Source organism: Pleurodeles waltl, chromosome 1_1, assembly GCF_031143425.1.
Source record: "Pleurodeles waltl isolate 20211129_DDA chromosome 1_1, aPleWal1.hap1.20221129, whole genome shotgun sequence".
Taxonomy (NCBI): Eukaryota; Metazoa; Chordata; class Amphibia; order Caudata; family Salamandridae; genus Pleurodeles; species Pleurodeles waltl.
In genome coordinates this window covers 563,176,657-563,203,700 of record NC_090436.1, presented here as the reverse complement: position 1 = coordinate 563,203,700, position 27,044 = coordinate 563,176,657, and the positions used below count along the sequence as shown (strand labels likewise).

General features: G+C 47.0%; 1 protein-coding gene across 1 annotated transcript in view; it reads left to right on the top strand.

The window, feature by feature from the left end:
* The window catches only part of SLCO4C1 (solute carrier organic anion transporter family member 4C1), a 490,988-nt gene that overhangs the window by 293,586 nt on the left and 170,358 nt on the right, over positions 1-27,044 (top strand). The window contains exon 6 of the mRNA XM_069226038.1: positions 2,083-2,198. Within this exon, the coding sequence (XP_069082139.1) occupies positions 2,083-2,198 (116 nt within the window). The remainder of the gene's footprint in view (positions 1-2,082; positions 2,199-27,044) is intronic.

Genomic DNA, 27,044 nt, shown 5'->3' with positions numbered 1-27,044 from the left:
TTTAGGTCAGCAGTAGTATTGTTTGTTTTATAGAATCCTAAAATACGAATGATAAGAAGTGACATTTTTCTATTCTGTGATTGAAATGCTGTATTGTGTACACATTCTTAATAGCAATTCTTAGGATTAATTTCCCTAAAATACAGAAATACTGAAAGTGATTTGTACGTGTTCGCAAAATGTGAATGGCACCCAGACACACACTGATGACATCACATTGAGGAAGTACATTGTTGCACTGACATTCTGAAGCACAGGATCTTCCAGTGAGGACCTGTTTGAATTCTCAGCTACATCTTATTGGCAATAAGTCAACTCAGGTAGGACAGGTAAAGGACTCATTGATAAAGCACAAGCAAACATTCTCAGATGATAAAATTGCCATACTGGTGGAGGAATGTGTAGCAGACAATGACCAGCCCTTCAGGAAAGCTTCACTAGCTTTCCCTGAAACCACCAAGAAAAGAATATGGACCTGTATCCAAGAAAGGATAAATGCCATAGGTGTAACAACAATCAAGACTTGATTATGATGCGGTTGATGTATTCCAACCTGTGTGTAAACCCCTGTTTACACACAGTGTGGAATTACAAGTTAAATTAGCATATCTGATAATTATCAGATCCAATAAATATCTCAAGGTTTAATAAATTTCAGCAGGTCAAACCTACCGAAATTTAACAAGGGAAAAGCATACTTTATTTACCTTATCATACGGATTTTGGTGTGTTAAACACTAAAATCTGCATGCTATTCCTCATAAACTCGTAATATATGCTATTTACTGCCCCCAATAAATGAAGTACCCTGTGGTATTGGTATTTATCAAGTGCATTAAATAGCACTACACTCATAATCAGGGCCTCAGTATTCCAGAAATTTGGAAGCAGTGGTATGACTTTACGCTTACCAGTAGAAGAAGGAAGCTGCTGGCAGTGGAGGGGGACCTTCTACCCAGCCACCAGTCACAACAATGGATGTGGCCATCAAGAGGACCCTCACTACAGAGGCTATTTCTAGCCCTACAAATATTGACAGCCCAGAACTCCACAACAGTAGAAAGGTTAGTGTACACAAAATAAAAATAAGACAATAATAATAGTTTTAGTTTTGACTATTATCAATGTCATTTCATTTTGTCTAAATAGATTACAATTGAGTTTGGCTCATTTAATAGCATTAATTATTATTTCATGTTGTTTTGTAATTTTATTTTTATCGGATGCATACATTATTATGGTAATGTGCTATTTAATTGTATTTATTTTATTGCAAGGTACAGGTTATTGAAAATTCAGTTATTTTAATCTTTAGTAGCATGATCCTGAAAAGGCAAGACAAAATAGTGCTTCATACATGTAAAATGCTTTCACTACCACATATCCTTTTATGTGGCATAATAAAACTTTTACATTTTAGAACAATTAATATTATGATTTAGATATAGAGATAGAAGACAACATTACAGAGGAACATGATGATCACATTATGGCTAATGTGGTTGATCAAGAGAATAACATCAATGATATGGCACTAGCAATAGGAATTATACCAAACACCAACTGTGTCTAAAAAAGCAGTGTCTATGAGTAGTCACACATCTAGATCTTCAAGAAATGTACAGTCAACTACACAACGTGCAACAAAGTTTTTTTATCCACAGACTTAGGAGGCCAGATTCTTTTCATTAGGACCAAGGCTTCCAACAAGACCTAACGATGCTGGGGCCACACATCTCATCTCACCACTCTCTTGCTTCAAAATAAGAGCAACAGCTAAACAACCACAAACTTGTGCAAATACCATAATTGCCTAGATGTTTTGGTGTGTGGGTTTTACATAAAAATATCAATGAACTAGCACTTCAAACTGAGAACGTAGCACACTCTTACATAACATGCCACAATATGTAAATAGCAGCACTACATGAAGGTAACTAATTACACTTGCATTTTTCTTTATCTTTTAATGAAAGCTACTGGGCTATTCAGACATAAATACATTTTCAATAGAGCTATGTGTGATGCCACTGCACTGTGTCCGTGCTATATAAGATATCTCTTCTTATTGTTGATGCACAGGTACAGCAAAAGTACAGGCTGAAAAGGTTTCTCAGGCACACAGTAATGGAAGTGAAAAGGTTGTCGAAGAAAAGGACATTGGAAAGACATTCAGAGATTTCCCAATGGCATTTAAGGTAATGATAACATTGTAAGGAATGTACAAATATATTTGCATCATATTGTGAAGAAATTTTAGGATGCATTCTGGTAACGTGTGCAGACAATCGTTCAATATCGTGTTGGAAGCAGAAATCAAGAAACCTCTTGTTTGAGACTATATTAAGCTGTAGTTTTCATTCATTTCTGTACTGAGGTGTTTTTGAGTGCTGTGTGTCATCTTTTGATTATTCATAGCTCTAATAGGACTAAGAGAGCTGAAATCTAGTGCAAATAGGATCTAGTCTATTATGCTGACCACGTCTGATATTTTTCATAGCAATTCTCTGGCTAAAGCGGCTCAGTTGAAAGCAAGCAGAAATACGTCCTTCTAGAAACATGCATAGTTAGCCTGTGTCTCCAGACCTGGGTGTTCAGTGCATTCCAAATTTTAGGGCCCGATAGCATCATATAAGACCTGTACTGAGTAGTCAGTCTTTGAAGTTGTCATGGACCATTGCTACCAGTGTGCCTTGTGGTCAGTTCAGAGTACTTTAGCTTAATCCTGAAGTCTACTGAAACACCCCAATGCCGCTGAGGTTGTTATGATGTGGTAACAATTCTTCAGGATCAGGTAAACGGATTTAAAGCCTTTGCATAGTGACAATGTTAATGCAGTCTAGTCTTCTCTTCTACAGGGTTTTGTTGACTCCACCCAGTGTTTGCTTTGTAACGGAAGGATGATTCTCTGAAGAAGGAAAAAATGCAGAATAATTTCCTTGACTACCTCATTGACTGCTGTGTTTTAAAAATGACATTGATATTAATGACATCAAACACACAAATTGTGATGGAAGGAAGGTTTGCAATGTATATAACCGTGGGAAAGTACCACCTTACTTGTGTGTCAGTTTGTTTTTGCCTGTCTCACTGGGATCCTACTAGCCGGGACCCCAGTGCTCATAGTTGTGGTCTGCTAACCAGAACCTCAGTGCTAATGCCCTCTCTGTCTTTAACATAGTCATGCAGGCTAGTGACCACTTTTACCAATTCTAATTGGCACACTGGAACACCCTTATAATTTCCTATTATATGGTACCTAGGTACCCAGGGTATTGGGGTTCCAGGAGATCCCTATGGGCTGCCACCCATAGGGAGCTCAGACAATTCTTACACAGGACTGCCACTGCAGCCTGAGTGAAATAACGTCCACGTTATTTCACAGCCATTTTACACTGCACTTAAGCAACTTATAAGTCACCTGTATGTCTAACCCTCACCTAGTGAAGGTTAGGTGCAAAGTTACTAAGTGTGAGGGCACTCTGGCACTATCCAAGGTGTCCCCACATAGTTCAGGGCAATTTCCCCGGACTTTATGAGTGCGAGGACACCATTACACAAGTGCACTACATATAGGTCAATACCTATGTGTAGCTTCACAATGGTAACTCCGAATATGGCCATGTAACATGTCTAAGATCATGGAAATGTCCCCCCATGCCAAATCTGGTATTGGGGTGCCAATCCCATGCTTCCCCTGGGCTCCAGCATGGACCCCGGGTACTGCCAAACCAGGTCTCTGGGGTTTTCACTGCAGCTACTGCTGCTGCCAACCCACAGACAGGCTTCTGCCCTCCTGGGGTCTGGGCAGCCGAGTCCCAGGAAGGCAGAACATAGGATTTCCTCTGAGAGAGGGTGTTACACCCTCTCCCTTTGGAAATAGGTGTTAAGGGCTGGGGAGGAGTAGCCTCCCCCAGCCTCTGGAAATGCTTTGAAGGGCACAGATGGTTCCCTCCTTGCATAAGCCAGTCTACACCGGTTCAGGGATCCCCCAGCCCCTGCTCTGGTGTGAAACTGGACAAAGGAAAGGGGAGTGACCACTCCCCTGTCCATCATCACCAAAGGGGTAGTGCCCAGAGCTCCTCCAGTGTGTCCCAGACCCCTGCCATCTTGAATGCAGAGGTGTGAGGGCACAATGGAAGCCTCTGAGTGGCCAGTGCCAGCAGGTGACATCAGAGACCCCTCCTCATAGGTGCTTACCTGACTAGGTGGACAATCCTCCTCTGAGGGCTATTTAGGGTCTCTCCTGTGGGCTTCTCTTCAGATAACGAATGCAAGAGCTCACCAGAGTTCCTCTGCATCTCCCTCTTCAACTTCTGCAAAGGATCGACCGCTGACTGCTCCAGGACGCCTGCAAGACTGCAACAAAGTAGCAAGAAGACTACCAGCAACATTGTAGCGCCTAATCCTGCTGGCGTTCTCGAATGTTTCCTGGTGGTGCATGCTCTGGGGGCTGTCTGCCTTCACCCTGCACTGGAAGCCAAGAAGAAATCTCCTGTGGGTCGACGGAATCTTCCCCCTGCTAACGCAGGCACCAAACTTCTGTTTCACTGGTCCTCTGGATCCCCTCTCATCTTGACGAGCGTGGTCCCTGGAACACAGGAGCTGGATCCAAATGACACCAACAGTCCAGTGGTCCATCTGTCCAAATTTGGTGGAGGTAAGTCCTTGCCTCCCCACGCCAGACAGTAATCCTGTGTACTGCATGAACTGCAGCTGCTAGGGCTTCTGTGCACTTTTGCAAGGAATCCTTCGTGCACAGCACAGCCCGGGTCCCCAGCACTCCGTCCTGCATTGCTCAACTCGCTGAGTTGAGCACCCGCTTCGTGGGACCCTCTTTTGTAGTTTTGAGACGACTGCCGTGCTCAGTTTTCTTGAACCCAGGTTCAAGTACTTCTGCGGATGCTGCCTGCTTCTGTGTGGGCTCTCTGTGTTGCTGAGCGCCCCCTCTGTCTCCTCCTCTAAGGGGTGACCTCCTGGTCCTTCCTGGGCATGGGCAGCACCCATTTTCTTCAACTGTGACCTTTGCAGCTAGCAAGGCTTGTTTGCAGTCTTTGTGTGTGGAAACAACTCTGCATCCTCCAGCACACCATGGGACATCTTCTTTGCAATGGAAAAGTTCCTAGCATCTTCCATTATTGCAGAATCTTCAGCTTCTTCCAACCGGAGGCAGCCACTTTGCACCTTCTTCCGGGGTTTAGTGGGCTCCTGACCCCCTGGACACTTTCGTGACTCTTGGACTTGGTTCCCTTCCTTTACAGGTCCTCAGGTCCAGGAATCCGTCTTCAGTGCTTTGCAGTCAGTTGTGGTCTTTGCAGAATCTCCTATCACGACTTTAGTGTGTTTCCGGGGAAGTAGGGTAACTTTACTCCTACTTTTCAGGGTCTTGGGGTGGAGTATCTTGGACACCCTTAGTGTTTTCTTACACTCCCAGCGACCCTCTACACACTACACTAGGCCTGGGGTCCCTAAGTGGTTCGCATTCCACTTTCTTAGTATATGGTTTTTGTTGCCCCTAGGCCTATTGCATCCTATTGTATTCTACAGTGTTTGCACTACTTTGCTAACTGGTTACTTGCCTGATTTTTGGTTTGTGTGTATATTTTGTGTATTTTACTTACCTCATAAGAGAGTATATCCTCTGAGATATTTTTGGCACATTGTCACTAAAATAAAGTACCTTTATTTTTAGTAACTCTGAGTATTGTGATTCTTATGATATAGTGCTATATGATATAAGTGGTATAGTAGGAGCTTTGCATGTCTCCTACTTCAGCCTAAGCTGGTCTGCTATAGCTACCTCTATCAGCCTAAGCTGCTAGAACACTACTAATCTACTAATAAGGGATAACTGGACCTGGCACAAGGTGTAAGTACCATCAGGTACCCACTATATGCCAGGCCAGCCTCCTACAATAACCACAGGCAATCACACAGGATAACTTCAGAACCCATTGTTCTGTTGCTCACCATGCCACCTCAGTTTCAAGCCAACTACATGCAAATCAGCCTGAACCCTTCTCATGGGAACAATCCAGTCCAAACTGCCAGGCCAATTCTTCAATGAATCAGAAAGCAAGCAACCTCTGGCTGGTTTCTCTCTGATAAGGGCTCATCAGCCAGATATAGTTTGGTTCCAGTGGCACATCGAGCACAGGACCCACGACTGGGCATACCCTTGCCAATTAGGGTGATACATCAAACACAAAAAAGGTGATGGGAGGAATGTCTGTGATTCCAAAGAAACATCTTGAACTGAGTCACAGGATCAAATAATGGGATTTCTCTGAGGAAAAACCTAATGTTAGCACAATAGATGAGTATTAGGACTTTTTTGAAGGATTAAGGACTTTGTCTCATCACAGCAAACTACATAGGGCCAAGCTTCAATGCACTCTGTTGGGCTATGTAAAGTCATCCCCAAGTGGAATGCATTGCCTGACAGCATTAAAGTTTTTTTTACCAATCGCAAAATAGCCACAAATTGTGGGGAAGAGCGGCACAGGGTACCTACGTTTACTGAATGGCTGAAAGACATGGCCACTTGCAATGATTGCATCAACACGTATGCCATGATGCAACCAATAATAACTCCTAGACCACACAATACATAGGGGCCCTTACAGAGATTACCTCTTTAGGCATAATTCAAACACACAGGAAATGCCCTTGAGTAGCTGGGACAACTGTAGTAGAGGTCAATTAATAGCTTTACAGCAATCTAAAAAGGGGTATTGATTCTTACTCTAACATAATGCCCTATTGACGATGATCACTTGTTGGTATAGGTAGTTCCTTAAATCATCTAACCAATTAATGACTTCTTATGGCACCATCTAATGATAAGCTTTAATGTTACACTGACTAAACTAGACATTATTCTTTTGCTTACCATGCCTCCTCAGTTTGGACCCAGCCACATGCAAATCAGCATTGATCCTGCTCCTCATGAGGAAAGTTCAGTTCGAACTACCAGGCCAGGTCTTCACTGTACTGGAACACAAGCAACCTAGGACCAATTTCACTATGATAAGTGCTCATCAGCCAGGTAAAGCTAGATGGCACAGTGAATAAGGGACTCACATCTAGGCATACCCTTGCCACCTAGGGCAGTACATTAAAAACACAAAAAGTGATAGTAAGAATGCTTGAAAATTGTCTAACTACTGGCAGTTGATTAGGGTAGTATCTCAACCCATCATTCTTTTACGCAAAATGCCACCTCAGTTTGGACCCAACTATGTGCAAATCAGCATTGACCTTTCTCCTCAACGGGAAAGTCCAGTCTGAACATCTAGGTGAGGTCTACACTGAACTGCAACACAAACAACCTAGAACTGGTTTCACCCTGATATAGGATCATTAGCCCAGTATAGCTTGGTTCCAGTGGCACACTGAGCATGAGACCCATGTCTGGGAATACCCTTGTCATCTAGGGCAGTACATCAAACACACAAATGGGGAATTTGTCAAACTACTGGCAATCTCTCGATGTAGTATCCCAACCCATTGCTGTTTTGCTCAGCATGCAACCTAATTTTTGACCCAGCCATATGTAAATCAACCTTGTCCCTGCTCCTCATAGGAACAGTCCAGTCCAAATTGCCAGGCCAGATCTTCACTGAAGCAGCTCTCAAGCAACCTAGGACTGGTATCACTCTTTTAAGAGCTCAGCAGGGAGGCATAGCTGAGTTCAAGTAGAACAGTGAGCATGGATGCACATCTGATAATACCCTTGTCACTTAAGCCAGTACATCAAACACACAAAAGGTTATGGTAGGAATGACTGCAATTTGTCTAACCAATGGCAATGACTCGGGGTAGCATCCCAACCCAACATTCTTTTGCTCACTATGCCACCCCAGTTTGGACTGAGCCATATGCAAATGAGCCTTGACCCTGTTTCTCATGGGAACAGTTTAGTCCCAAGTGCCACGTAAGATCTTCACTGAAGGGGAACACAAGCAGCCTGGGACCAGTTTCACAGTGAGAAGGTCTCATTAGGCAGGGATAGCTTGTTTCCAGTGGCTCAGTGGGCACGGTACCCACGTCTAGGCATACCCTTGCCACTTAGGGCAGTACATTTAACACATAAAAGTTGATGGGAGGAATGCTTGCAGTTTGTCTGACCACTGGCAATCCCTTGGGGTAGCAATGTAACCTATTGAACTTTTGCTCACTATGCCACCTCAGTTTGAACACAGTCAGACACAGATCAGCCTTAACTCTGCTCCTCATGGGAACAATCCAGTCTGACCTGGGTTCAAATAGCACAGTGAGCACAGGACCCTTGTCTGGGCATACCCTTGCCACTTAGGGTGCTACATCAACAACAAAAGTCGATGGGAGGAATGCTTGCAATTTGTCTAACCATTGGCAATCACTTGGGGTAGCAACCCAACCCAATGTTATTTTGCTCATAATGCCACCTCAGTTTTAACCCAGAGATGTGTTCATTAGCCTTGACTTTGCTCCTCATGACAACAGTCCAATCCGAAATGCTAGTCCAGGTCTTCCTTGAACTTGAACACAAGCAACCTTTCACTGGTTTTGCCCTGATGAGGGCTCATCAGGCAGATATAGCTTGGTTCCAGAGGCACAGTCAATACAGGACCCTCATCTGGGCATACTCCTGCCAGGCTTACGGTGATACATCAAACACACAAAAGGTGATGGAAGGAATGCTTGCAATTTGTAAAACAATTGGCTATCACTGGGATTAGCATCCCAACCCAGGAATCTTTTGCTCATAGTGCCATCCCTATTTGTCCCAGCCATATGCAAATCAGCCTTGAACCTTCTCTCCATGGGAACCGTCCAGTCCAAAATTCCAGGTTAGATCTTCCCTGAACCAGAACAAAAGCTATCTAGGACCTGTTTTGCCCTGATGTGGGCTCATAAGCCCAGTATAGCTTGTTTCCTGTGGCATAGTGAGCACAGGAAACACACCTGGGCATACCCTTGCCACTTAGGGTGGTACATCAAAGACAGAACAGGTGATGGGAGGAATGGTTGCATGTGGTCTAACCACTGGCAATCAATAGTGGTAGCATCCAAACCCAACACTCTCTTGCTCATCTTGCCACTTATTTGGACTTAGCCCTATGTAAATCAGCCTTGACCCTACTACTCATGGGGACAGGCCAGTCCGAACTGCCCAGCCAGGCTTTCACTGAATTAGAACACAAGCAACCTTGGACCAGTTTTGTCCTGATAAGGGATCATCAGACAGGTGTAGCTTTTTTCCAGTAGCACAGTGAGCACAGGACTCACGTCAGGACATACCCTTGCCACTTAGAGAGGTACATCAAACACACAAAAGGTAATGGGAGGGATGCTTGCAATTTGTATAACCTCTGGCAGTTGGTCAGGGTAGCATAACAACCCATCGATATTTTGCTCACCAAGCCACCTCAATTTGAACTCAGCTGCATGCAGCTCAGCCTATTTTCTGCTCCTCATGGGAACAGTCCAAGCTGACCTGCTAGGCCAGGTCTTCACTGAACCAGGGCACAAGCAAACTAGGACTGGTTTCAGGGACGTGCAAAAATTTCCAAAGGGACTACATATCCCAGACTGGTTTGTGGCCCCAGGAGGTGGCCATTTTCTACAACATCTCCTCCCACTTGCCAGACCAACGAGTGCTATAAAGCGTGAGGGGACACTCAGCAGCACGGAACGCGCTAAACTTTCCAAGAGAACTACATGTCCCAGGCTGCTTTGTTTCCCCAGGAGGTGGCTATTCTCTACAACACCTGCTCCCAATTGCCAGACCAACAAGCGCTATAAAGCACGAGGGGGCACTTTGCAGCGCAAGATGCACTAAACTTTCCAAGGGGACTGCATATCCCAGACTACTTTGTGGCCCCAGGAGGCCACCATTTTCTATAACACCTGCTCCCACTTGCCAGACCAACGAGTGCTATAAAGCGCGAGGGGGCACTCCGCAGCACGGGGCATGCTACACTTTCCAAGGGGACTACAAATCCCAGACTGCTCTGTGGCCCCAGGAGGCGGCCATTTTTTACAACACCTCCTCCCACTAGCCAGACCAATGAGCGATATAAAGCGCGAGGGGGCACTCTGCAGCCCGTGCCAAGGGGGGGTACGTCGACGCCCATTGGAGCCCGAAGGAAGCTGGGCTGGGCCACCCCTCTAACATATAAAATCAAGAAGGCTTTGTTGGTGCGTCGGCATTGTTGAAGTTTTTTTGGACAGCACCTTGACCTATCAAAACCTCCAAGGGCCCATCTTCTGGTCAAAGCATTCGTGATGGGTAAAAGGAAAGCGACTGAGGGTGGGGCTGGGGTGACACACGGGAAAAAACATAAATGGCAGAATCATGCAGCAAGCAACTGTGTCATGGATAGGATTGACAACCTCTTGATCGATTGTGAGGACATATAAATGAAGTCTGGGCTGCCAGGAAAAACTATAAGTATGTTTTAATGCAGAGGAAACATGTATTGAAAAAAGAATTATGGGACAAATTGCAAGAAGCCAGCAATAGTAAGCATCTATTTGACGGGTAATTAAATCGCCCTATTTCCTGTCAGACACCAGACCACGCCTAGAAATGGGCATTAGTGAGGGAGATTGGATCTCCCACTCCTCAACCATTTATTCTAATCCAACTGATAGGGTAAGTTTTATAGTAGACAATACGCCTGCCAACAACTCTCTTGCCCCCGCTAATTTCCCAATCAAGCTTGCATTTAACCTGGATGATATCATTACTGCCCTAAATGCAAGCAGAGCCGGCAAGGCGCTGGGCCCAGATTTAAACTCTGTAGATCTGTTCAAAACCAACACAGCCCTTTGGGGGCCATTACTTACCCAAGTCCTGAGTGCATGTTGTCAAGTCAGCCTAGTGAGGTCTTGGAGGGAATCAATTATTGTCCCAATTTTTAAAAAGGGAAACAGACACAGTCCTGCCTGCTATCGTCCTATCTCTCTCCGAGATTCAATGCTGAAAGTGGCAGGTCGTGTTGTCTTGAACAGACTGTAAGAATGGGCCCAGGAGAAGCATGTCTTATCAGACTTACAGTATGGGTTCCGGGAGGAAGTAGGAACCATGGAGGAGGTTTGGAACTTAAACATGCTGATTGAGAAATATTCCAACATCAAACAAGGGAGATTGTACTTGACCTTTGTTGATTTAACTGCTGCACTTGATTGTGTAATCCATTGCAAACTGTGGGCTATTATGGGGAACATGGGGATGGATCCACCGATTGTACAATTTCTCAGGGAAACATACCATGAGTGCAGGGCCAGAGTGCGACATGGTCTAATGGGTGAATGCACCTTGCCTTTCAGCATAGAGAGGGGAGTAAGGCATGGTTGTGTTTTGGCACCCTTTTCTTCTTATACATTAATAGTTTGGGTAATGTACTAGCTGCTGATTGTAACAACCTGCCCCAAATAGGGTCCCGGCCCGTTCCTGCCCTACTAAATGCTGATGACGCTGTTTTTATGACGTAGACCCCACTCGCACTGCAACAGTTACTATTGTGCTTTGTGTCTTATATGCAGGAATTTGGGCTATTAGTTAACAAAAGCAAGACATTTGCTATGAGGTGTGGGAAAGCAAAATCAAAAACCCCCAGTCTCATGATAAAAGACACTAGAATCGACTATGTCACATCCTTTTCCTAACTGGGGATCATGCTCAACTTAAAATGGACATGGCAGATGGCAACTAGAACCAGAGGACTACACTTTCAGAAAACTGTCACAGCGTTACACAACTTTGCCTGCAAGGTAGGAAAGAAACCCCCCAGTGAGATATTAACAGTGTACAAGGCAAAATATATGTCAAAGGCCATGTATGGGACAGGCCTTTGGGGTCACGTTAACCATGACTCCCTAGAGCTGATAGAGAATGCCTTCTTGAAGTAACTTCTCTCTCTCCCACAGAGTAGCCCATCACATGTATGCCACTCCGAACTAGGGGTCCCGCTTTTCTCAAACCTAGTCAAAATACAACAGATCCTGCTATGCCATAAAATATGGACTTCTGAGTACACCAAACTGAACCAAGAGATTATAGGGGATTGCCTCAGATCCTCCCATGTTGGAAGCATACAATGGTTGGCTTATGTAAAAAACTTCATGAGTGATTGTTAGAAATGGGGTCTTTGGTTGTTCAAGCAAGGACCCTCACTCTAGCCAGGGTAAGTCACATACAATCCAAATTATTCTGTGCCCACCCTCGGGTAGCTTGGCACTGAGCAGTCAGGCTTAACTTAGAACGCAATGTGTAACGTATTTGTGCAATAAATCATACAATAACACCATATAGCACCACAAAAATACACCCCACAGTGTTTAGAGAAATATATAATATTTATCTGGATAAATGCAGGTCAAAATGATCAAAGATGCAATAACTAAATGTAGAGATATCACTGAAAAGTGATATAAAGTGTCTTAAGTCTTTTAAAAGCAAACAAAGGCGGTCATTCTGACCCTGGCGGTCAAAGACCGCCAGGGCGGAGGACCGCGGGAGCACCGCCGACAGGCCGGCGGTGCTCCAATGGGGATTCCGACCGCGGCGGTAAAGCCGCGGTCGGACCGGCAACACTGGCGGTCTCCCGCCAGTGTACCGCCGCCCCATTGAATCCTCCAAGGCGGCGCAGCTTGCTGCGCCGCCGAGGGGATTCCGACCCCCCCTACCGCCATCCAGATCCCGGCGGTCCGACCGCCGGGAACCGGATGGCGGTAGGGGGGGTCGCGGGGCCCCTGGGGGCCCCTGCAGTGCCCATGCCACTGGCATGGGCATTGCAGGGGCCCCCGTAAGAGGGCCCTTACAAGTATTTCACTGTCTGCTTGGCAGACAGTGAAATACGCGACGGGTGCCACTGCACCCGTCGCACAGCTTCCACTCCGCCGGCTCGATTCCGAGCCGGCTTCATCGTGGAAGCATCTTTCCCGCTGGGCTGGCGGGCGGCCTGAAGGCGGCCGCCCGCCAGCCCAGCGGGAAAGTCAGAATTACTGCAGCGGTCTTTTGACCGCGCAGCGGTATTCTGGCGGCCCCCGACAGGCCGGCGGCGACCGCCGCCGGTCAAAGTCGGAATGAGGGCCAAAGTCTCTTTCAAGCACAAAGTACCTGGTTCCTGTGAAAATTCTCCACAAAGGGCCGCAGAGGAGGAGAAGCATGGAAACAAAGGGGTGTGCATCGATTTCTCTGGCCACACACAGCGCTGCTTCGTTTAGTTTCCATGAAGGGACGGCTGTGAGTTGATTTTCGGTGCACAGTCGTGGATTCTCTTCGGGTTGCAGGGTTTTCAGATGCTCCAGGGACGGTATATGGATTTCCTGCCCTGGAAGGGTGAAGTCACAGGAGCTGCGTCGATCCAGTGGGCATTGCGTAATTTTATTTTTTTCTCCATACGACAGGAGCTGCGTTGATTCCTCTCTGGAAGTCGAGCTGCATTTCAGGCTCGGCTATGCATCAATCCAGTGGGCCGTGGGTCGAACTTCCACTCCAGTTGCTAAGCTGGTGCTGGGTCAATATTCTCGTTGCGAAGTCGGGCTGTTGCGTCGCTTCTGGCAGGCCGTGCGTCAAATTTCACCGCACAAGGAGTCCTTTTTAAAGAGATGAAGTCTTTTTGGTCCTGAGACTTCAGGGAACAGGAGGCAAGCCCTATCCAAGCCCTTGGAGAGCACTTCTTCACCTCAGCCAGAGAGCAGCAAGACAGCAGGGCAACAGCAAGGTAGCAGTCCTTCACAGAAAGCAGTCAGGTGAGTCCTTTGAGCAGCCAGGCAGTTCTTCTTGGCAGGATGCAGGTTCTGGTTACAAGTTTCTTCTCCAGGAAGTGTCTGAGTTGGTAGGGGCAGAGGCCATGTTTATATAAACAAAAGTGCCTGTGAAGTGGGGGAGACTTCAAAGAGTGGCTTAGAAGTGCACCAGATCCCCTCTCAGTTCAATCCTGTCTGCCAGGGGCCCAGTAGGGGGTGTGGCAGTCCTTTGTGTGAAGGCAGGCCCTCCACCCTCCGAGCCCAGGAAGACCCATTCAAAATGCAGATGTATGCAAGTTAGGCTGAGTTTCCTGTATTTGGGGTGTGTCTGAGTGAATGCACAAGGAGCTGTCAACTAAATGCAGCCAGATGTGGATTGTAAGGCAAAGAAAGATTTAAGTGCAGAGAAATGCTCACTTTCTAAAAGTGGCTTTTCTAAAACAGTAATATTAAATCCAACTTCACCGGTCAGCAGGATTTAATGTCACAGTTCTGGCCATACTAAATATGACCTTCCTACTCCTTTCAGATCAGCAGCTACCACTCAAACAATGTATGAGGGCAGCTCCAATATTAGCCTATGAAGGAAGCAGGCCTCACAGCAGTGTAAAAATTTAGGAGTTTTACACTACCAGGACATGTAAACTACATTGGTACATGTCGTGCCTTTTGCCTACACAGCACCCTGCCCTGATGGGTTCCCTAGGGCATACCTTAGGGGTGTCTTATATGTAGAAAAAGGGGAGTTGTAGGCTTGGCAAGTACTTTTAAATGCCAAGTTGAATTGGCAGTGAAACTGCACACACAGGCCTTGCAATCGCAGTCCTGAGACAAGGTTAAGGAGCTACTTAAGTGGGTGGCACAATCAGTGCTGCAGGCCTACTAGTAGCATTTAATCTACAGGCCCTGGGCACACATAGTGCACTCTACTAGGGACTTATAAGTAAAATAAAGGGTCCAATTGGCTATGGTCCAATGTTACCATGTTTAAAGGGAGACAGCACATGAACTTTAGCACTTGTTAGCAGTGGAAAAGGCGCAGAGTCTGAAAACGAGCAAAAAAGAAGAGGGAGGCAGGCAAAAAGTTATGGGTGACCACCCTAAGGCTGTCAGGTCTAACATGTGTCCCCCTCAGCTGAAAGTAGGGAAAGCTACCTAACCTCCTGGGAGCTCTCATCGCTAAGGCGAAAGTATCTGGAGAGACCATGAGCGATGGCGTGGTCAATCCCTAATCGATGCTCTACGGTAAAGTCCATCCCCTGTAGGGAAATGGACCACCTCAAGAGTTTAGGATTCTCAACCCTCATCTGCATGAGCCATCTGAGGGGTCTGTAGTCTGTCCGAACCCGAAGGTGAGTCCCAAACAGGTATGGTCTTAGCTTTGTCAATGCCCAGACCACAGCAAATGCTTCTCTCTCAATAGCACTCCTCCTCTGTTCCCGTGATAATAGTCTTCTGCTAATAAAGACTACTGGTTGGTCTGAGCCCTCCTCATTTAGCTGTGCTAGAACAGCCCCTATGCCATGCTCTGAACCATCTGTCTTCACAATAAATTCCTGGGAGTAGTCAGGGGCCTTGAGCACAGGGGCCGTGCACATGGATTCCTTCAGAGAATTAAAGGCTTTCTGACAAGTCTCTGTCCAATTCACCAACCTAGGTTGCTTTTTGGAAGTAAGTTCTGTCAAGGGTGACACAATGGTGCCATAGCCCTTGACAAATCTGTGGTAGTATCCAGTGAGGCCTAAAAAGGCTCTCACTCCAGTCTGTGTTCTAGGTGGTTGCCAGGCATTGATAGTTTCAATCTTGGCTTGGAGTGGCTGCACCTTGCCACCATCTACTAGGTGTCCCAAGTATATCACAGAACCCTGCCCAATATGGCATTTACTAGCCTTGATGGTCAGGCCTGTCTGTTGCAGAGCCTGAAGCACCTCCTTGAGGTGGAGCAGGTGTTCCTCCCAGCTGGAACCATAGACAGCTATGTCATCTAGGTAGGCCACGCAGTAGGCATCCATGCCAACTAGGACTCCGTTAACTAACAGTTGGAAGGTAGCGGGGGCATTTTTCAACCCAAAGGGCATCACCAGGAACTGGTAATGGCCATCAGGTGTGGAAAATGCAGATCTCTCTTTGGCCCCCTCAGTCAGGGTGATCTGCCAGTTCCCTGATGTAAGATCAAACGTACTCTGGAACTTGGCAGCGCCTAGCCTGTCAACGAGCTCATCAGCTCAGAGGATGGGGTGAGCGTCAGTCCGTGTGACTGAGTTGAGATCCCGGTAGTCCACACAGAACTGGAGTTCTGGCTTTGCACCGGGGGCAGCAGCCTTAGGAAACCTCACCACAGGGCTGGCCCAGCGATTACTGGATATCTCAATAACCCCTAAGGTCAATATCTTGGAGACCTCCTCCTTGATGCTGGCTTTCACCTTATCTGATAACCTGTGAATTTTATTCTTCACAGGGGGGCTGTCTCCCGTGTCAATATCATGGACACATAGATGGTAAGTCCAGGAGTGAGGGAAAACAGGGAAGAGAACTTCTCTAACAGCTCAGAGCAGTCTCCTCTCTGGTCTAAAGTCAGGGAGTCAGAGAGAATGACACCCTCCACTGACCCATCACCTTCTTTGGTAGAGGGGAGGTCGGGGAGAGGTTCACTCTTCTCTTCCATGCCCTCATCTGTGACCAGGAGCATACTGACCTCAGATCTCTCAAAGTGAGGTTTGAGTCTGTTGTGATGGAGGATGCTTAGAGGCTGCCTAGGGGTCTAGAGGTCCACTAGGTAAATGGCCTCTCCCTTACACTCCTTAATCTCAAATGGGCCAGTCCAGCAGTCCTGGAGAGCCCTAGGCTCTACTGACACCATCACCCAAACCTTGTCTCCAGTTGAGAACTCAACCAGAGTGGTCTTCCGGTCATACCACTCCTTTATCACCTCTTGACTGGCCTCAAGGTTACTCTTGGCCTGCTTTCAGAAGTGTTGGGTTTGGTTGCGGAGGGCCAGCATGTAGCTGACCACATCCTGGGAGGTGTCTTGGGAGCTTTCTCCCAGCCTTCTTTAACTATGCTCAGTGGTCCCCTGACAGGGTGACCATAGAGAAGTTCAAAGGGGCTGAAACCCACCCCTTTCTGGGGTACCTCCCTGTAAGCAAACAGCAGGCATGGTAAGAGGACATCCCACTTACGCCCATGGTTTCAGTCAGGCCATTAATCATGCCTTTAAGGGTCTTGTTGAACCTCTCAACAAGCCCATTGGATTAAGGGGTGGTAAACCAGTAGGTCACCCCACACTCATCCTACATGGACTTCATGTACGTAGACATAAAGTTTGTGCCCCTGTCAGACACAACTGTCTTAGGGAATCGCACATGGGTAAATATTCCCAGCAGGGCTCTGGTCACCACCAGTGCAGTCACTGTTCTCAGAGGGATTGCCTCTGGATAGCGGGTGGCATGGGCCACCAAAGCCAGGATAAACCAGTTGTCCAAGGCAGTTTTGGGGTCCAAGGGAGCAACAATGTCGATGCCCACCCTTTCAAAGGGGGTGCCAACGACGGGGAGTGGGATCAGGGGAGCCTTGAGCATTTTCCCTGTCTTCCCACTAGCCTGGCAGGTGGGGCAAGGTCTGCAGAAATTATCTAAGGCTACCCTCATTCTGGGCCAATGGAAGTGGGTGACAAAACTGTTAAAGTTCTTGTCTTGGCCCAGATGTCCTGCCACGGGAATATCGTGAGCCAGACCCAGTAGGAAGGCTCGGTAACACCGGGGGACCACCAGCACATGTGCTGCCCCGGGGCCAGGAACCTTAGGCTCACTGTAAAGGAGATCATTCTCCCAGTGAATATGGTGAGTGCCAGAGGCGTCACCTGCTGCTTGGGCTGTGGCCTGTTGCCTCAGACCCTCAAGTGAGGGGCATTCCTTCTGCATCTTGCAGAATTCTGCCCTGTTTGACCCACCCTCTACTTGCCAGCCAGTAAGTTCAGGTAGGTTGCCCAGGTCAGCTATGTCCTCTCCAGTTGGCTCAGGGGCCTCTTCCTCCTCAGGGGCCCGTCCACCACCGTGGGAACATCTGAGGCGGGTTTCCTGCGCCTCTTGCCATTCCTCTTTGCAGCTGTCTGGGCCATTCTTCTAGGTTCCAGACGCCCTTGACTACCTTCCCGGGCAGCCATGGACCTTGTGGTCATGCAGACCCACTCAGGCAAACCTAACATCTCCAGGTGGGATCTGAGCTCTACCTCCTACCAGGCAGTATGCTCAAGATCATTGCCTAACAGACAATCTACAGGCATGGCAGAACTCACAGCTACTCTCAGAGTACCAGAGACCCCCCCCCACTCAAAGGGAACCAGTTCCACCGGTAGGTGACTCTCACGATTGTCAGCAACTATGACCTGGTGGAATGTATTAGGGACTATCTGCTTTGCTGACACCAGCTGACTCTTGACAGTAGTCATACTGGCTCCTGTGTCACGCAGAGCCTCCACGCTTTGCCCATCAATGGTGACCCACTGCCTATACTTTGAAGTATGTTTGGGCATGTGGGCTTTAGGCACCATCTCTCTCTCTCCCAGGGACACTAGGGAAACATCTGCCTGCCCCCCAAAGCTAACTGGGACTGTCTCCCCACGAGCGCTACACTAGCCAACCCAGGTATCTGTCCAGAGGTGGACTGTGCTCTCTTGGAACACTGGGAGTCTCCCTTTGAGTGGCCATGCTGGTAGCACTCTATGCATTTGGGGATGAATTTCCCATATGTTCTATCAAAGTACCTTGGCTTCTTCCAAAATCTAGAAGAGGAATGGTTACCACCCTCCCCCCCCTTGGGAATTATTTTGGGGGCCTTTTGAGAACTCCTTATCTTTAAGTTTTTCTCCCCCCTCTTTCTTCTGTTGGGAACCCTGACCACCTTTGTGGGTGTCCCCTCAGATGCCTTCTTGGGCACTCTGGTGCTAAGCCAGAGGTCTGCCTCCTCAGCAAGCTTCCTGTGATCAGTGGATCTATGATGGAACAACGCATGCACTTACAACGCATGCCTTTACAACAGGGTAAGTACAATGCATGGTCATTACCACTCATGCACTTACCACGAAATGTTTTTACAATGCATATGCTTTTACCAAGAATGTCTTTACCACTAAAATTTCGTAGTAAAGACATAGTTGGTAAAGGCATATGCATGGGAAAAAAAAACTAGAGGTAAGTATAACATACATTATATTTATATATAAATGTGTGTGTGTGTGTATATATATATATATATATACATATATATGTAATATATATGCATTTATATATATACACTCACACACATATATATATATATATGTATATATATATATATATACACACACACACAAACACACCTTTTCACCCAAAAACCCTACCTACCCTAAACCCTAAAAATGACCTTACCACCCCAAAACCCATACCCACCCTAAAACCTTATCACCCCTTACCACCCCAAACCCGATACCCACCCTAAAACCTAAACCTCCTTACCACCCCAAATCCCATACCCACCCAAAAACCTAAAAATGTCCTTACCACCCCAAAACCCATAATCACCCTAAAACCTAAAAATGCCCTTACAATCCACAAACCCATACCGACCCTAAAACCTAACACCCCTTACCACCCCATACCCACCCTAAAACCTAAAAACACCCTTACCCCCAAAACCCATGCCCACCCTAAAACCTAAAAAGCCCTTACCACCCCAAAACCCATACCCACCCTAAAACCTAAAAATGCCCTTACCACCTCAAAACCCATACCCACCCTAAAACCTAAAAATAACCGCAGCACCCCAAAACCCCATGCCCACCTAAAACCTAAAAATACCCTTACCATCCCAAAACCCATACCCACCATAAAACCTAAAAATTCCATTACCACCCCAAAACCAATACCCACCCTAAAACTTACAAATGCAATTACCACCAATAAATGTTAGCCACCCCATAACACTTTATATATACATATATACATATATATATATATATATATATATATATATATATATATATGTCACTCAACCCACTTAATACTTACCTGTACTTACCTTTAAAACCTTTACCACAAATGCAACTTTACCATTCATGCCTTTACAGCGAAATTCGTTGTAAAGGCATGCATGGTAAAGATATATTCGTAGTAAAGGCATGTGTGGTAAAGGTATATTCGTGGTAAAGGCATGCGTGGTAAAGCCATGCAAGGTAAACACATATGCTTTGTAAATGCATCATGGTAAATGCATTTCTTTCCATTCACCTCGTTGTAAGTGATGTTTCCCGTGATCAGTCAACTTACTATCTACTAAGTACTGGTGCAACTCTGTAAAAGAAATACTGACCATATGCTTTCTCAGAATCAAGTCATATAACCCTTTGTAATCATCTACGTTGCTGCCCGCACCCATCCATCCAGTGCCTTATTGGAGAAATCATAACAATCTACCCAGGTTTGTGTTGAAAGTTTGGTACTGACCCTAAACCTCTGACGGTATTTCTCGGGGTCAGCCCAAACTTGGCCAGTAAAGCGGCTTTCATGGGTGCATGGACATATCTATCTTGTGGAGCCAGTTTAAGAAGTGTGTCCCTCCCCACTGCTGGTACATAAAACCACAAAGCCGCCCCCAAGTGCTCCTCAGAGCTCCCATGGGCCCTTAGTGCAACTTCATAGGCAGCCAGGCACTTGTCAATGTTATCTCCCACCACAAAACTTGGCTCCACATTCTTGGGTATACCAACCTTTTGTCCCCCAACAGTTCCTGCATGTATGCTGCCACCATCACTGTTCGACTCAGACTGTCTCACCTTGATCTCCAGCTCCTTCAGACTCAGTTCATGAGCCAACAAAAGTTTTTTCTCAGCTAAGGCTCTCTCAGCTGCTTTTGCTTCTCTCTCTGCTCTCCTTTCCTCCTGTTGAGCCTCAATTTTCAGCCTTGACATTTGCCATTGAGATTCCCTCTCCTCTCTCCTTTCCTCTACGGTCAGGCCTTGATCAGAGACACTGCTTCCTGGTTAGGCAGGGGGCACAATTGCAGTGGTAACATCATCCACTGATGGCAAAAAATCCTCTTGGGAGCCATCTTCTGGCTCCTCCTCATCAGCATCCTCCTCTGAATGGACTTCTGCCCAGGCCCTCAGCGCCATTTAAAATTCCTCCTTTCTGGAGGTAACTTGGGTGGGCACTCCCATATCCCTGCAGAACCCTTTAAGCAGTTTGACAGTATGGCCCTCATTCTGACCTTGGCGGGCGGCGGAGGCCGCCCGCCAAAGTCCCGCCGTCAGGTTACCGTTCCGCGGTCGAAAGACTGCGGCGGTAATTCTGACTTTCCCGCTGGGCTGGCGGGCGGTCTCGTTCAGACCGCCAGCCAGCCCAGCGGGAAAGAGGCTTCCACGATGAAGCCGGCTCGGAATCGAGCCGGCGGAGTGGAAGCTGTGCGACGGGTGCAGTTGCACCCGTCGCGTATTTCACTGTCTGCGCAGCAGACAGTGAAATACATGTAGGGGCCCTCTTACGGGGGCCCCTGCAATGCCCATGCCAGTGGCATGGGCACTGCAGGGGCCCCCAGGGGCCCCGCGACCCCCCCTACCGCCATCCGGATCTCGGCGGTCCGACCGCCGGGATCTGGATGGCGGTAGGGGGGGTCAGAATCCCCGCGGCGGTGCAGCAAGCTGCGCCGCCGCGGAGGATTCAATGGGGCCGCGGTACACTGGCGGGACCCCGCCAGTGGTGCCGGTCCGACCGCGGCTTTACCGCCGCGGTCGGAATCCCCATTGAAGCACCGCGGGCTTGTCGGCGGTGCTCCCGCGGTCCTCCGCCCTGGCGGTCAAAGACCGCCAGGGTCAGAATGAGGGCCTATATGTCTCCAACAGGGCCAGGTCAAAATCTCCTGCTTGAGACCCAGCCCGAGACATGTTGAGTGAGGATTTTGGTAAAAAAATTGACAGGCAAAACTAAATTGCAGAAAAATATAAAAATCAAGTTGTCCTTCAACTGTGGGTAGGTAGTGAAATACTTAGCTACTGTATGTCACTGCACAAATACAAGTCCTATCCTCACCGCTGATCACCAATGTTAGAAATGGGGTCTTGATTGGCAGTCAGGTTACCCCCTGTCCAATCAAGGACCCTCACTCTAGTCAGGGTAAGTCACACACAATCCAAATTATCCTGTGCCCACCCTCAGGTAGCTTGGCACTGAGCAGTCAGGCTTAACCTAGAAGGCAATGTGTAAAGTATTTGTACAATAAATCATACAGTAACACCATATAGCACCACAAAAATACACCCCACAGTGTTTAGAAAAATTTATAATATTTATCTGGATAAATGCAGATCAAAACGATCAAAGTTGCAATAAGTAAATGTAGAGATATCACTGAATCAATGTTTGAGAGGCAGACTTCACATTTATAGCCGTTTCAGACCAGTTTAAAAAAAAAAAAAATTACTACTGTCTTTCCATTCTGTTTGGTTAATATTTTTGTATCTACACTCCTATGCTTTTAACACTTTTATATGTGCCTGACTTTTAGCTTTAGCTACACTTTTACTTTTTTTAAATGTAGGGGATTGCATTTGTATTGCCCTGTATTTTATGTTTTGTTTTTATAATTGTATACAAAAGTTTTTAAGGTGTTGCTTTTATGGTTTGTCAAAAAAACAAAATAAAGCTTGATTTGATTTGATTTGATTTGATTTGACTGGTTTCACCCTGATAAGGGTTCATCAGGGAGGAATGGCTTGGATCAAGTAGCACAGTGAGCACAGGACCCTCGCCTGTGCATGCCCTTGACGTTTAGGGTAAAACATCAAACACACAAAAGGTGTTGGGAGAAATGCTTGTACTTGGTTTAACACTGCCAATCTCCTGGGGTAGCATCCCAACCTAATGTTCTTTTGCTCATTGTGCCACCTCAATTTGGACCCAGCCTTATGCAGTTCATTCTGGACTTTGTTGCTCATGGGAGTAGTACACTGCTAAGCCAGGTCGTCCTTGAAATGGAACACAAGCAACATCTGACCAGTTCTGCCCAGATAAGTACTCATCAGACAAATATAGCTTGGTTCCAATGGCACAGTGGGCACCGGACACGTCTCAGCATACCCTTGCTACTTAGGGCAGTACACCAAACACACAAAACGTGATGGGAGGAATGCTTGCAATTTGTCTAACCCCTAGCAATCGCTCATGGAGCATCCCAACGCATCATTCTTTTGCTCACCATGCCACCTAAATTTGGACCCAGCCATATGCAAATCATCCTTGACCTTGCTTCTCATGGGAAGAGTCCAGTCCGTACTTCCAGGCCAGGTCTTCACTAAAAGCTCATAAGGCTGGATTAGCTTGGTTCCAGTGTGTGAGAAACTAGGGCTGATTGCAGAGGCCCCATAACTTTTTGCCCCCATTTTCCACTTTATGCTGGTGTTTTCCTGACTCTGATGGTGCCCTGGGTACTGCTAACCAGTCCCAGGGCCTGTGCTCTGTGTAAAATGGATATGCAAATTAGGCTAATTATAATTGGCTAAGTTAACCTACCTATAAGTCCCTAGTATATGGTAGGGCATGTAGGTTTAGGGACCACAGCATAGGTGGTGCACACCTAGGTGCATTGCTGAGGTGCCCAGTGTCATTTTAAAAGCAAGCCTGCCTTGCTGGCTGCTTTTAAATTAAAGTTATATGCAAATTCGACTTTGGAATTAAAGGTACTTCCAAAGTCTTAAACTACCTTATTTTTACATATAAGTCACCCCTAAGGTGTGCCCTATGTGCCCCTAGGGCTGGGTGCCATGTAACTATAAGCAGGGACTTTATAAAAATAGATTTATAAGCCCTGGTGAGGTAAAAACAGCCAAATTCGTTTTTCCCTCATTGAAGTAAATGGCCTTCATAGGCTAGAATGGGCAGACTTTATTTTAAATGTTAAAGTCTCCTTAAATGTTACATACCAAGAATTTGGTATCAAATTGATTGTTGTAATAAATCCCACAACTTCCAGTTGTTGGATTTAATATAACTTGTCCAGGTAAAAAGTTTAGACTTTACCTAAAAAGTTGCCAATTTCAGCTCTGCATTGTTTTTGCTGCTGTGCTCTGATTGGCCAGCCTGCAGCAGCTTCTGCCAGGCTGCCTTGATGAGGTGTGAAGTGGCCAGACTTCACACAAAGGAATGTGCTTGGGGGAGAGAATCTCCCCTCAGCAGATGGTGAGGCAGGAAGGGGGAGGGCTGCCAAACTAGTCTTCAAAGGCAGAGAAGGACATCTGGAGCACCCAGCAACACCCCCACATCCTGCAACCCCAGACAGCTAGGTGCCCCCTTGATTAGATTAGGAGAGGGCAGGAGAGGGGTGTGTTTATGATTTATAGCCACACCAGTGGGTGGGCTCAGCCAGATCTCTCCTCCAAAAATCAGATTCATCCATTTTGGATTTTTAGAGAATGTTGCCTTCTGGGATGGATTTTTGCCACACTTCCCAGGAAGTGGTCATCACAGGGGGACGACCCTGTCCCTGATTGGAGAACCAGGGCCCCCCTGCTTTTCACCCAGGAGCAAGGATAAAACTGGCAGACCTGCACCCACGCCTCAGATCCCCACCAAATTTCAAGAAGAAAGAACTACAAGGAGAAGAAGGACTGCCCTGCTGGACCCCTGGCCTGCACCTGGACCCTGCACTCAGAAAGACTGCACCAGCTGCACACTTGGGCTTCACCACAAGAAGGACTTTGCCTGGCTTCCACCGGTTCAAGGAGGGACTCCCTGTTTGCTACAGGTGAAAAATTGCTCTCCAGAGTCCCCTGCACCAACTCCTGAAAAAGTGACCAGCTGACCACTGTCCAGTGGCCAAAAAGGAGTTTGCGCCTGGTGTATTCTGGGAGTTGAAGTCCGCACTTCCCAAGGACCATCACAGAACTTCTGGACCCTTGGGGTGAGCTGTGGACCCCAAAAGAACCCTAAAAGAACATCTGGGTGAAGCCCCAGAAGTTTGGAAAAGATTGGAGAATTTTAGAAAAAAAGCTCCATAAAGTGACCGACCCGACGCGGAAATTCTAGCCGGCTTGCCTCAACCGCGACCCGGCCTGACTTCGTGGTTCGTCCCGGTCAAGAAAAACATCCGAAAAAGAGACTAAGTCCGAACGTAAAAAGTTGACCGGGACCTTCCAGCCATCGTATCCGAGAAGGGCTCCACGGACGTCGGATCAAGATCCAGGTTTACCCCGGTCGAAGGATTTTCATCTCGAAAAAACGACTAAGTCCGAAGGTAAAAATCACCACCGAGGAAACCGACTTCGCGTATCCGGACAAGGGCTCCAGGAGGTCGGATCCAACTGGCAGGTTCGTCCCGGGGAAGAAAAACATCAAAATAGAGACTAAGTCAGAAGGTAACTTTTTAACCGAGGCCTCCCGCGACTTGTAGCCGAGCAGGGCTCCATCGCGGTCGGACTGAAAGTTTGACTTTGCCCCGGTCCTGGTGCAACCAGATGACCCGATTGGCGCTTTTTGTTTCTAAGCGCTAGAAAATAATAATACTTTAAAAATTCATATCTCCGGTTCCCCTGAACCGATTTGAATCGTTTTTGTGTCATTTTAAAGATAAAAATATAAGCTATTTTTATAAATTGGTTTTGGATTTTTAAACTGTTTCCTGTGTTTTATTTAATTACTGTTTTGTGATATTTGAATGCTTTACACTTTGTCTCCTAAGTTAAGCCTTGACGCTCGATGCCAAGCTACCAAGGGTAGAGCTGGGATTAATTTACGGAGACCTAACTGTACTTATGTGGAGGTTTGTGGCTTGTTGCTAGGTGTAGGTACCTACCTGCCCTACCAATAACCCATTTTCCAACACAGTGGCACAGTGAGTACGGGACCCACGACTGGACATACCCTTGCCACTTAGGATGTTACATCAAACACACAAAATTTGATGGGATGATAGCTTGAAATTTGTCGAACCACTGGCAATTGCTCGGGGTAGCATCCCACCCCATCATTCTTTTGCTCACCATGCCACCTCAGTTTGGATCCAGCCATATGCAGCTTAATTACTCAAATACATGAACTCCATTATATTAGCTTCCTAAAGGATAGAATAGACTTCAAGATAAGAAAGACATATCCCCTAACCAATAAAAGAAAAAAATGTTCACATACCTTGCAATAATGCTACAACTGTGGATCACATCTGTTTAGTGCAAGACCAGTGGCGGACCGTCCTTTAGGGCGTAGGGGGCACGTCCCCCCACCTTTTGCCCCTCATGAAGAGTGTCTGACAGGCTGAACAAAGGCCAGCCTGACAGACACCCTTCATTTTCAGCTCAGACAGTCAGGAGTGAGACATGTGCGATTTGCGCAGACTCCTGGCTGCCTGAGCTGAACTTTGCTGGGCTGAGGAGGTCACAGTTCCTATGGGCGTGACCTCCTCGGCTCAGCAAAGGTGCCTCAAGGCCCTCCCCTGGGTGTCAAGGAAAGCGTCACCCATTGACTTCGACCTGGACGCTTCAGGTTTAAGCCCTGAAGCGCCCAGGACGAGTGTCAATCAGTGACACTTCGTCAGAGTTGGGTGGGGTCAGCAGTCTCACTGACCCCATCCCACTCTGTGACGAGGCTGGGACTGCTGCCTTAGGTCAGCCAATGAGGGAAGGCAGCAGTCCCAACCCTCCTGGGACCTGGAGGCTGAAGGTAAGTGTGTGTGTGTGTGTGATGTTTTAAATTGAATGTTTGGTGCCCGTGTGCATGTTTGAGTGTTATGAGTGTCGTTAATGGATGTACGTGTGTGTGTGTGAAAGAATTAGTGTGTGTGATCTTTTAAAATGAATGTTTGATGCATGCGTGCATGTTTGAATGTGATGAGTGTTAATGGATGTGCGTGCGTGCGTGCATCTGTGAAAGAATGAGTGTGTGCGTGTGATGTTTTAAAATGAATGTTTGGTGCGTGCGTGCATGTTTGAATGGTATGAGTGTTGTTAATGGGTGTGCGTGCCTGCGTGTCTGTGTGTGAAAGAATGAGAGTGTGTGTGTGTGTGTGTGCTTCCCGCCCGCCCCCTCCCTCCTAAAGCTGCCGGCCGCCACTGTGCAAGACACTGAGAAAATGAAAGGATTCTGGTCGGCGGTGGGTAAGACAATTTCTAACTCTCTGGGTTTCTCAATTGAAGTGACCCCCTCCTAATTATATTTGGGATTTTGACCATGGACACAGATTCTCCCTCCTCTTTTCCATTTTCTCTTCCTTTCCCTATGTTATGTCAAAGAAAGCTGATGTTTTATCTAAAATTACTTGCAAGAAGGGAAGTTTGCAAATGT